General features: G+C 42.5%; 1 protein-coding gene across 1 annotated transcript in view; it reads right to left on the minus strand.

The window, feature by feature from the left end:
- The window catches only part of LOC127526760 (immunoglobulin superfamily member 22-like), a 95,388-nt gene that overhangs the window by 64,499 nt on the left and 17,932 nt on the right, over nucleotides 1-12,957 (minus strand). Inside the window, exon 3 of the mRNA XM_051923486.1 lies at nucleotides 5,883-6,022. Within this exon, the coding sequence (XP_051779446.1) occupies nucleotides 5,883-6,022 (140 nt within the window). The remainder of the gene's footprint in view (nucleotides 1-5,882; nucleotides 6,023-12,957) is intronic.

Below are 12,957 nucleotides of genomic sequence, written 5' to 3' on the forward strand. Positions count from 1 at the left end.
GACTATAGCCGGTTGCGGCGTTCAATGAATATACGTCGCCAAATATACTTGGCTCCAGTGTGCTGGCAAATTGCACTGGGAAACAACTTTAGCTGGTTAAAGAGTTCAGTGAATGTATGTTGCAGATTGTACTCGGCTCTGGCATGCTGGAAAATTGCACTGGGAACTGACTACAGCTGGTTCCTGCGGTTTAAGGATTAAGATTCTTTTTTTGCCCTTTTGTACACAAGCTGGGGGTTTATGGTCATCCCTCTTCTTGAGTAGCGTTTGTTACTTTATTGGGACATTTCTTTCTTGTTCAAGGTGTTTTTTTGGCTTACAAGTTACACGTTTTGGGCTTACATGCTTAGGATCTCCTAGTTCATGACACTCTCTTGTTAACACTTTGAATTCGAGGTACAAGTTAAGTCATATGTCACTGAGCCTGTCACGACTCAGCATTCGAGAGAACCTGTACTCAGTATACAACCACTGTAGACGCAGTGAGCTTTGCCAGCGCATCTCAGTCACAAGCTACAGTGCTGCCATCTAGTGGAATTTTGTTTTGTTGCAGCAGCTAGCGGAAAGTAGCGAGTCTGTAGTTATGTTGTAGTGAAACAGTCAAAAAGAACTAAATTTGTTGCAGGATGAATATTTTGATGATACTGGCAGTGACCGAGGTCGTGATAGTCAACTGGGTGATTGTGGAACCTGTAGGCTCTGAAATTGATGCACATCGCTGCCCCAAAGCCTCTTCTTCATCACAAGGAATCCAGCTTGTCACGACTGCCAGGACGGCACTACATGGACTTTCTATCACTCAATGACGGCAATCAGTGGCCGACTACCAAATGTATTGTGTGCAACAAGTGGGGCCAATGCCAAGAAACGCATTACAGGTGCTGGTCATAAAATTAGAATATCATGACAAAGTTGATTTATTTCACTAATTCCATTCAAAAAGTGAAACTTGTATATTAGATTCATTCATTACACACAGACTGATGTATTTCAAATGTTTATTTCTTTTAATGTTGATGATTATAACTGACAACTAATGAAAGTCCCAAATTCAGTATCTCGGAAACTGAATTAGAATATCAATTAAGACCAATGCATAAAAAGGATTTTTAGAAATGTTGGCCCACTGAAAGGTATGAACATGAAAAGTATGAGCATGTACAGCACTCAATATTTAGTTGGGGCTCCTTTGGCCTGGATTACTGCAGCAATGCGGCGTGGCATGGAGTCGATCAGTCTGTGGCACTGCTCAGGTGTTATGAGAGCCCATGTTGCTCTGATAGTGGCCTTCAGCTCTTCTGAATTGTTGGGTCTGGCGTATTGCATCTTCCTCTTCACAATACCCCATAGATTTTCTATGGGGTTAAGGTCAGGCGAGTTTGCTGGCCAATCAAGAACAGGGATACCATGGTCCTTAAACCAGGTACTGGTAGCTTTGGCAATGTGTGCAGGTGCCAGGTCCTGTTGGAAAATTAAATCTGCATCTCCATAAAGTTAGTCAGCAGCAGGAAGCATGAAGTGCTCTAAAACTTCCTCGTAGACGGCTGCATTGACCTTGGACCTCAGAAAACACAATGGAACAACACCAGCAGATGACATGGCACCCCAAACCATCACTGACTGTGGAAACTTTACACTGGACCTCACGCAACGTGGATTCTGTGCCTCTCCTCTCTTCCTCCAGACTCTGGGACCTTGATTTCCAAAGGAAATGCAAAATTTACTTTTATCAGAGAACATAACTTTGGACCACTCAGCAGCAGTCCAAAGGCGAGACGCTTCTGACGCTGTCTCTTGTTCAAGAGTGGCTTGACACAGGGAATGCGACAGCTGAAACCCATGTCTTGCATACGTCTGTGTGTGGTGGTTCTTGAAGCACTGACTCCAGCTGCAGTCCACTCTTTGTGAATCTCCCCCACATTTTTGAATGGCTTTTGTTTCACAATCCTCTCCAGGGTGCGGTTATCCCTATTGCTTGTCCACTTTTTTCTACCACATCTTGTCCTTCCCTTCGCCTCTTTATTAATGTGCTTGGACACAGAGCTCTGTGAACAGCCAGCCTCTTTAGCAATGACCTTCTGTGTCTTGCCCTCCTTGTGCAAGGTGTCAATGGTCGTCTTTCGGACAACTGTCAAGTCAGCAGTCTTCCCCATGATTGTGTAGCCTACAGAACTCGACTGAGAGACCATTTAAAGGCTTTTGAGTTAATTAGCTGATTAGAGTGTGGCACCAGGTGTCTTCAATATTGAACCTTTTCACAATATTCTAATTTTCCGAGATACTGAATTTGGGACTTTCATTAGTTGTCAGTTATAATCATCAACATTAAAAGAAATAAACATTTGAAATACATCAGTCTGTGTGTAATGAATGAATCTAATATACAAGTTTCACTTTTTGAATGGAATTACTGAAATAAATCAACTTTGTCATGATATTCTAATTTTATGACCAGCACCTGTATATTATGCGGCACGTGTGCTTCTTTGCCTGCACTCTGTGAGGTGCCATGCTTATAGGACTCTCATTCAAATGTTAATGAATATCAAGTAATTAAGTGTCTTTACATTGTTGACTGAGCTACTATTGATAATAAAACGATTGCTTTCTAATATTTTTCCCCGAATTTTTTATGACTTTTGATAGACTTCATTATGTATCATACTAGCTGTTCCGCTTGGCTTCGCCCACATAGTAGTGAAACAGGACAAACTTTAAAAATCAATAAATAAACAGGTATCTCTAGGTAAGCTGTCTCCGATAAGCACAAATATATTGCTCCCGCCAGCGATTCTTAGCGCAATGAGAGAAGTGGCAAAATCAACTAGAATGTTCTAGCAAGGGCGGCACGGTGGCGCAGTGGTAGCGCTGTTGCCTCGCAGTTAGGAGACCTGGGTTCGCTTCCCGGGTCCTCCCTGTGTGGAGTTTGCATGTTCTCCCCGTGTCTGCGTGGGTTTCCTCCGGGCGCTCCGGTTTCCTCCCACAGTCCAAAGACATGCAGGTTAGGTGGATTGGCGATTCTAAATTGGCCCTAGTGTGTGCTTGGTGTGTGGGTGTGTTTGTGTGTGTCCTGCGGTGGGTTGGCACCCTGCCCGGGATTGGTTCCCTGCCTTGTGCCCTATGTTGGCTGGGATTGGCTCCAGCAGACCCCCGTGACCCTGTGTTAGGATTCAGCGGGTTGGAAAATGGATGGATGGATGTTCTAGCAAATTCCAGAAAAAAACCTGATCTAAATCCGTTAAGTAGTTCACTCGTGAAAAGTGGACAGACAGACAGACAGACAGACAGACAGAAGTTGGATTTTATATAAACTGTGTGTGTCCTGCGGTGGGTTGGCACCCTGCCCGGGATTGGTTCCTGCCTTGTGCCCTGTGTTGGCTGGGATTGGCTCCAGCAGACCCCCGTGACCCTGTGTTCGGATTCAGTGGGTTGGAAAATGGATGGATGGATGGATGCTCAAAAAAATGAAAGGACCACTTTGAAAACAAATCAGATCTCTATGGGAAAAAAAGATCCTGCTGGCTATCTCTACTGCTATGGACTGATATGGTGATGTGTTAGGAATGGAAGGATGGCAATGAAAATGATCAACCGACAGAGAGAGGGCTGAATTCAAAGACAACGCAAAAATCAAAGGGAGGCGAGTCCAGTTTCCCGAAATTTCATTGCAGCAACTCCAAATCGTACTCAGTAGATTGTATGGTGCCCCAACCTGCTTGTAGGCATGCCTGACAACGTCCTAATGAGATGACGGATGGTGTCCTGGGGGATCTCCTCCCAGATCTGGACCAGGGCATCACTGAGCTCCTGGACAGTCTGAGGTGTCGGATGGACCGAAATATAATGTCCCACCCAGAGGTGTTCTATTGGATTGTGGTCAGGCGGGTGAGCGTGGGGGCCAATCAATGGGATCAATTCCTTCATCCTATCGCCACATGAGGCCGGGCATTGTCGTGCACCAGGAGGAACCTAGAAGCCACTGCACCAGCATAGGGTCTGACAATGGGTCCAAGGATTCCATCCTGATACCTAATGGCAGTCAAGGTGACGTTGCCTAGCCTGTAGAGGTCTGTGTGTCCCTCTATGGATATGCCTCCCCAGACCACCACTGACCCACCACCAAACAATGTTACAGGCAACATAACGTTCTCTACGGCTACTCCAGACCCTTTCATGTCTGTCACATGTGCTCAGGGTGAACCTGCTCTCATCTGTGAAAAGCACAGGGTGCCTGCCAGTGGTGGACCTGCCAATTCTGGTATCCTATGGCAAATGCCAATCGAGCTCCACGGTGCCCACTAGAGGACATCGGGTCCTCAGACCACCCTCATAAAGTCTGTTTGGTCAGAAACATTCACACCAGTGGCCTGCCTGCTGGAGGTCATTTTGTACGTTCCATCAGTGCTCATCCTGTTTCTCTTTGCCCAAAGGAGCAGATACCGGTGGGTCCTGCTGATGGGTTAAGGACCTTCTACAAGGGGTCCTGTCCAGCTCTCCTAGAGTAACTGTCTGTCTCCTGGAATCTCCTCCATGCCCTTAAGTCTGTGCTGTGAGACACAGCAAACCTTCTGGCAATGCCATGTATTGATGTGCCATCCTGGGGCAGTTGGACTACCTGTGCCACCTCTGTAGGGTCCAGGTATGGCCTCATGCACCCAGTAGTGACACTGACCGTAGCCAAATGTAAAACAAGTGACAAAACAGATGAGGAGGGAAAAACGTGAGTGGCCTCCACCTATTAAACCATTCATTCCTGTTTTGGGGGTCGTCTCATTGTTGCCCCTCTAGTGCACCAAAGCAGCTTAAACTAATTAACAAGCCCCTCTGCTACTTAACTGACAGATCAATAGCCCACAAGTTTAATTGACTTGATGCTATACTCGGATTAAAAAGAGTCTCTTTAATTTTTTTGAGCAGTGATATATAGAGAGTAATAAATGGCCCAGCAGTCAAGGTGTTAAAGAAAGCATTTTTATGAATAATACATCTTTTTGCTTCTAAAGATTCTATGTTTGGCTTTTGCTTGACTAGCCTGGGGTTTGATGGTGTCCCTACTCCTCCCCCCTTCCTTCTAGTGGGCATATTTGTGGGACCTTATGCTTAGGATACCCTTAGTAGTTCATGGCCCTTTTAGGAGCCCGCACATCCATTCCGCCATGTTTATGACTCCTAATCACAACAGTTGAGCTGTGAAGATGTGTGTTGTGGTTGTTCTATTAGTATGGTGCCCATTTTGCCAATTATGAGGATCTTGGTGGTCACAATCCTAAAGTTGTGCTGGAGACAGAAATGATACTTAGTGCATTCCTCCATAGTGCTTGGAGTGGGAGTGTCCTCATCCAGGAATAGGGAGTTGCTAGGCAACAGCAGGGGGCTGGTCCCTGTGTAGTTTAGTGCGGTGTGGTGTTTCTGCAGAGAAAGCTCTGTAATGTCCACAGCAGTCTGTTGTGGTGTGTCTGTGTATGGAGAATCTGCGGCCTGTCAGAAAAAAACAACAAACAGAACGTCTTTCACAATAATGTGAATGTGAGCCATAAAATGGAATTTGATTTACCAGGGTACTATCGATTACTTGCATTACACAGCTGCAGAAAACATCCCAGAAGTGTGAACATGGCTTTACTGAGCAATGCCCCCTGTTTTCCACACCAAAAAACTCTTTTTAGTGATTTCAGGTTTGCATGCAAAACTAATTTTATTGTTATTTTTGCAAAGACCATACACAGGGAAAAAAAAAGTCGACTATTTTGCTCCTCGTTACTAACGAAAATAGAATGTCAGCATCTGTCAGTGGACCCAACTTCCAAAACGGCGCTCAGCCATAAAGTGCTTCTCTGATTAAGCCTCACTGGTGGGGTCTCCTGTAGATGAGCGCACCTTACCTTGAGGACGTACTGCTTGTTACTGCTGTCAAAGAAGGTCTTGGCTGACTCCTTTATGGGCTTCCCACTTTCTCTGCTCCAGGTCACCGCTGGGGTTGGGTTGCCACTCACTCGAGCTTTGAAGGACACTTTGGGTTCTCCTGCAGGAAGAGCAATGCGTGTATTAGTTACATGAATTAAGAATTAAGAGATACAGAATTACTATTTGGTGTTTAATACTGAAATTCATTATTTTTAGGGCTGCGGTTCAATTAAAAAAATAAATTGCGATTAATCACACCAGGAAAATTTTTAATCAAAATTAATTGTGTATTAAACACAATTTATTGTATTTTCATTAAGCATATTAAGATTTTTCAACAAAACAGAAATAACACACTGTTTAATTTCTAATAAAAAAACAATGCATGGACTGTAGGATCAAATACCACGAGGGAGGACTTGGGATGTGAACCACAGACTCATTACTGGGAGGCAGCAACGCTACCACTGTGCCACCCGTAGGCTGATGTTAACCTGCAATAGACACAGCAATTGGTTTCTAAAGTATTATTCATGTTTTACTAAGTACATATTTTCATTATTATATTGTTACACCATCCTTATGTCAACAGGGAAATATCCATTAGGAAATAAAGGCTTAAATAAGTTTGGAAAATGCCAAACCCACATAGATAGATAGATAGATAGATAGATAGATAGATAGATAGATAGATAGATAGATAGATAGATAGATAGATAGATAGATAGATAGATAGATAGATAGATATGAAAGGCACTATATAATAGATAGATAGATAGATAGATAGATAGATAGATAGATAGATAGATAGATAGATAGATAGATAGATAGATAGATAGATAGATAGATAGAGTGAAATGCACTATATAAGATAGATAGATAGACAGATAGATATGAAAGGCACTATAAAATAGATAGATAGATAGATAGATAGATAGATAGATAGATAGATAGATAGATAGATAGATAGATAGATAGATAGATAGATAAGATAGATAGATAGATAGATAGATAGATATGAAAGGCACTATATAATAGATAGATAGATATGAAAGGCACTATATAATAGATAGATAGATAGATAGATAGATAGATAGATAGATAGATAGATAGATAGATAGATAGATAGATAGATATGAAAGGCACTATAAAATAGATGATAGATAGATAGATATGAAAGGCACTATAAAATAGATAGATAGATATGAAAGGCACTAGATAGATAGATAGATAGATAGATAGATAGATAGATAGATAGATAGATAGATAGATAGATGAAAGGCACTATATAAACAGTAGATAGATAGATAGATAGATATGAAAGGCACTATAAAAAGATAGATAGATAGATAGATAGATAGATAGATAGATAGATAGATAGATAGATAGATAGATAGATAGATAGATATGAAAGGCACTATAAGATAGATAGATAGATAGATAGATAGATAGATAGATAGATAGATAGATAGATAGATAGATAGATAGATAGATAGATAGATAGATAGATAGATAGATAGATATGAAAGGCACTATAAGATAGATAGATAGATAGATAGATAGATAGATAGATAGATAGATAGATAGATAGATAGATAGATAGATATGAAAGGCACTATAAAATAGATGATAGATAGATAGATAGATAGATAGATAGATAGATAGATAGATAGATAGATAGATAGATAGATAGATAACATGTGTACGCACATGAAATTGCTTCAAAATTAAGGAATACAGCATATTTTTTCTTTTGTAAATAATCCTTATTAAATCAAATAAGAATAAACTCAAACTTTAATATATTTAAACCGGTCACTAAGTGAGACCCAGGGGACAGGACAAGACATGAAAATGACAGAGTCATTTAGGGTGCTGGACGTTCATCCACTGGTGACCTTCAAAACTCAGCTGGATGACGTTGTATGGGGTTGCTGATCTGTGAATGTCCTGCACCTGTCCAGAGGGTCAGTCCGGTCACACAGCTGCACCTTCCTACTTCATTGAGCCCCCACCCGACCCCCCCCCCCACTGAGCTAACTTCACTATTCTAGCAGACCACAGCATGGATTAATAATAAATTTCAAGTTAAGGATCTCAATGATCATCATCATGAAGGTTCAGAAATTGATAGATGTATCAATGGATGAGTGAATATAATGGACTGTTCCCAAAAGTGACAATTATGATAAAAAAGGGTAAAGGCGCCATAATTTAAAGGCTAAAAGATGTTAGATTTAACTGAAATAAACTTGAAAAAGCCACTGCTGATCATCCAAGCAGAACAGCTGAGTAGCCCTGGTGGGTTCAGACTGCGTGAAGGATGCCAGGTCATCAGCCTCTGATTTTGTTCTGACTTGACGATTGCCTAATGGGCAATGTCATAGGAAGGTCTGCTGATGAAAAGGTGCATGATGCGTGACGGGACCTCCTCGATTTGCAAGTGCTGAGTGCTGAAACTGCTCCCACACCAGCAGCAGAGGCGATGTCGGCCCACACCATGACACCCATTATTTTGGCAGTGGGCCTCTCTGAGAATATTGTCTCAGTTGCGCTTTTCACAGTTTGCTAGGGCTGCTTAGGAGACACCATTACAGTAGCAATGGGGTCTACATAAGAACTTTAGATGCCTTAAGGTTGGCTCTGTTAATCGGGGAGGTGGAACTAAAAGCCTGCAAAACAAAGGCACCACCCAGGATGGTTAGGTCAGAGGACAAGGCCCGGTAAAGAATGACATTAGAGATAAAAAAGAAAGACAATGGGGGTCTCTACTCTCACCTATACAGGTAATGTCAAGACCCTGGACACAATTACTACTGGCATAACAATAGGGAGAGGGTCTTGAAGCCATACTGGTAATGCAATCTGTAGCCAATTTTATTATGCCTAAACCTACAGGATTTAATTTAGTGTAAATAATATGCTCGTGGTAATCAGGGGGTCTCGTTATTGTTGGCTGAATACTAAAATCTTACTCTGCTACTATGGAATATACAATAGATGGAATATGCATTCAATCGGCTATTGAGAATAATGTTACATATGCATATTTTAGATGGAAAAATGGGGAGTCATGGTGTCAGGAAAGGCATCTGACAGTAAAAATCACACAAAAAACTATAAAACATCAACCAAACATAGAAGTGAGAAAAGATGATGATGAAGAAGAAGATGACGTAAAGCTTCATATATAGATATACACTCTGTAAAAAACCATGCCTCCTTGCACTAGAGACCATCAAATGGAGCTTTCAGCTATCGTGTGTCACACAGGGGCTCCTGGACATCGCCTCTGTGGCTCTGCTGAGGTAAGCGATTCCCCTCCGGGACGACAGGAGGCGCTATCGCTATTTCCTCATTTTCAATGGCAGTTCTGAGTCGATGCCCAAAGAGGACTCCTAACCCCGCCCCAAAGTGGAGAGCAGCCCCCCCCCCCCCCCCCCCTTTGTGCTTGGAGAGTATAAAAATGGACAGTCCCCTTTATGCAAATCTGGTGTACATTAGTCATTAGCAGTGGTGTGCTGTGCTGTGGTGTCCTTACCTGCGGGGGGCAGTACAGTCAGTCATACTGGTAATGCAATGTGTAGCCAAATGATTTTATTAAGCCTAAAATTACAGGATTTCAATTAGTGTACAAAACGTCTTGTGTTAATAGGGGGTCCCATTATTGTTGGCTGAATACTGAAATCTTATTCTGCTACTATGGAATATACAATACATGAAATATGCATTAAATCGGCTATGGAGAATAGTGTTACATATTCATACTGTATCTTAGATGGAGAAATGGGAAGACATGGTGTCAGGAAAGGCATCTGACAGTAAAAATCACACAAAAACCTATAAAACATCAACCAAACATAGAAGTGGGAAAAGATGAAGAACAAGAGGAAGAAGAAGTAGAACAAGAAGATGATGAAAAGCTAATTGGAGCACAGCAATATAAATTAGAGCAACTAATAGTAATATTCAGGGTGCATTCACACTGGCAATTTGTCCGCATGTAATCCCCCAAAGCAGTGATGTGTGGTGAGGCGTTGACTACTTCAAAGTCAGATATACAAATATATAACTCAAAAGAGTAGCTTATTGACCATTCAGATGGCAGCTTACATATTGACTACTGGTAGGGGCGGACTGGCCATTAGGGCATTTGGGCAATGCCCGGTGGGCCGCCGACTCTGGTCTGGTCATGGGCTGGCCGTTTCATGAAATAAATTTTATGTACTGGTTACTGTTTGACATTAAAATTAACTTTCTAAACTACCAAACATTATCTGTCCGGTACTGCGATTTATATAATCCTATATATACAATATACCGCATTACGTCAAGTTGTTTCAGTTGTCAGTACACAATGTTACAGTGAAAAATTTGGTCAAAACTACCTTTTAACCGATTTCTGTTTCGATACCCCTACATTTCGGTTAGCATCTATATATATATACACAGTAATCCCTCCTCCATCGCGGGGGTTGCGTTCCAGAGCCACCTGCGAAATAAGAAAATCCGCGAAGTAGAAACCATATGTTTATATGGTTATTTTTATATTGTCATGCTTGGGTCACAGATTTGCGCAGAAGCACAGGAGGTTGTTGAGAGACAGGAACGTTATTCAAACACTGCAAACAAACATTTGTCTCTTTTTCAAAAGTTTAAACTGTGCTCCATGACAAGACAGAGATGACAGTTCCGTCTCACAATTAAAAGAATGCAAACATATCTTCCTGTTCAAAGGAGTGCGTGTCAGGAGCAGATCATGTCACAGAGATAGAGAGAAAAGCAAACAATCAGAAATCAATAGGGCTGTTTGGCTTAAGTATGTGAAGCACCGCGGCACAAAGCTGTTGAAGGCGGCAGCTCACACCCCCTCCGTCAGGAGCAGACAAAGAGAGAGAGAGAGAGAGTTTGTTTTTCAAGCAAAAATCAATACGTGCCCTTCGAGCTTTTAAGTATGCGAAGCACCGTGCAGCATGTCCTTCAGAAAGCAGCTGCACACAGAAGGTAGCAACGTCCCTATCGTTAGGTGTGCGAACAGCCCCCTGCTCACACCCCCCCCTAGTCAGTGCAAGAGAGAGAGAGAGAGAAAGTAAGTTGGGTAGGTTCTCAGCCATCTGCCAATAGCGTCCCTTGTATGAAATCAACTGGGCAAACCAACTGAGGAAGCATGTACCAGAAATTAAAAGACCCATTGTCCGCAGAAATCCGCGAATCAGCAAAAAATCCGCGATATATATTTAAATATGCTTACATATAAAATCCGCGATGGAGTGAAGCCGCGAAAGGCGAAGCGCGATATAGCGAGGGATCACTGTAATTCACAAAGTCGACGCCAGAAGGGGAAGACACCCATGAAAGCACGCAGGAAGAGGCGTGGATTCACTAAGCCGCCAACAAGTAGGAAAGAGCCTCGCCCACCAACTCTATGACCATTGGATACGACGACAACTCGCAGAGCCACGCCCACTAACTGGGACGCGACGCCTCGAAAAAAACGGCGTCATTTATGTTCATCTGTTGTACTCTACACATGGACCTCTGAGCCACCTTGAGTTGGGGGCAGCAAGTCTTTGATAGGCTGCAACAAAAATGATGAAAGTACGGGCGCATTTTTTCACACAAGCTGTGTGTGTGTGGGTGTTAGTTAATTTGTTACTCGAAGGATTTCAAGATTTAATATGCACAGGCGGTAACACTGCAAATGCAGCCCAAACGAACCAAAAATCTTCCACAGTCTCCTTACTGTAAAGCAGCAACACTACCACTGCGCTACAAGACAGAGAATGCAGTTAAAGAATGCACCAGGCTCGATTTTACTTTCAGTTCTGTTTGGACAACTGAGTCGTTCAGAAAGTGTTCACCCATCAATACATAATTATGCGACATATGATACGCCGTGAGTTGGCAAGAGCCACGAGTGTTCAGCGGTGTTTCCCAAACTTGGTCCTGCTGAACCCCTGTGGCTGCAGTGTTTTGTTCCAACCAGATTCCTAATCATTAATGCCGGTGAAACTCATCTGGGATACGTCGGTTTTTCAAACGCAGTCGTGTAGCAGATTAGCTGGATGTAATAATCCGAGATGAATGCGCACCTCCGCGCTCAGTGAAAACACAATGTATATTGCTGCAACAAAATGATGAAAGAACGGGCGCATTTTTATCACACAAGCTGAGTGGGTGGGTGTTAGTTAGTTAATTACTTACTCAAAGGAATTCAAGATTTAATATGCACAAGCGGTAACACTGCAAAAACAGCCCAAACCAGGAAAGACAGCTGGCAAAAAGTCACCAACAAACTAAACGCGTGTGCATTGTACTTACTGAAAGCAGCGTTACGGATTTTACAAATGTTCATTTTTTTCCCTCTGCTTAAAAAACATTGAAAAAGCGGCGCGGGTTGGTTTGCAGCGTGTAAAACAGTTTGTTTGTCGAGGATAATTTGCTGTCCACACAAGTAGGAACCAGGAAGCGAACCCACAATCTTCCACTGTCTCCTTACTACAAAGCAGCCGTACTACTACAGCGCCACAAGGCAGTTAAAGAAGTTATATTTATATTTTTTACACATCACACACTAGAAGCTGCTGACAAACCCTTCTCTTCGTTGTCAGTCTGTAGCTGCGAAAAAATAAAAGCAATACGAGTTTTAACAGACGTCATTGAAGTGTATCATAAATTTCTGTAACGTTAATGAAAATGGCCAGGAGGTGTCACGTGACAGGTGAGTGTCAAATGCTTCGCTACGATTTCCGACACAATTGCTTCAAACGTGTTGATGCTTCGCGAGGCTTCACCCCGCCCATCACTACTCACAGGTTACTGAACGAGAAATCAGCAGACTAGCATGACGGACGGGGCGTAATGGGCATCCTTCCCCTCTCCTCCGGATTTTTCAAATGTTAATTTTTTCCCTGTGCTTAAAAATCATTAAAAACCCAGCCTGATTATGCGGCGTATGGTATGCCGCGGGTTGGCTAGTATACATTTTTTCAATTTATCCATCCATCCATCCATTTTCCAACCCGCTGAATCTGAACACAGGTTCACGGGGGT

Source organism: Erpetoichthys calabaricus, chromosome 2 (genome assembly GCF_900747795.2).
Source record: "Erpetoichthys calabaricus chromosome 2, fErpCal1.3, whole genome shotgun sequence".
NCBI classification, from domain to species: domain Eukaryota; kingdom Metazoa; phylum Chordata; class Cladistia; order Polypteriformes; family Polypteridae; genus Erpetoichthys; species Erpetoichthys calabaricus.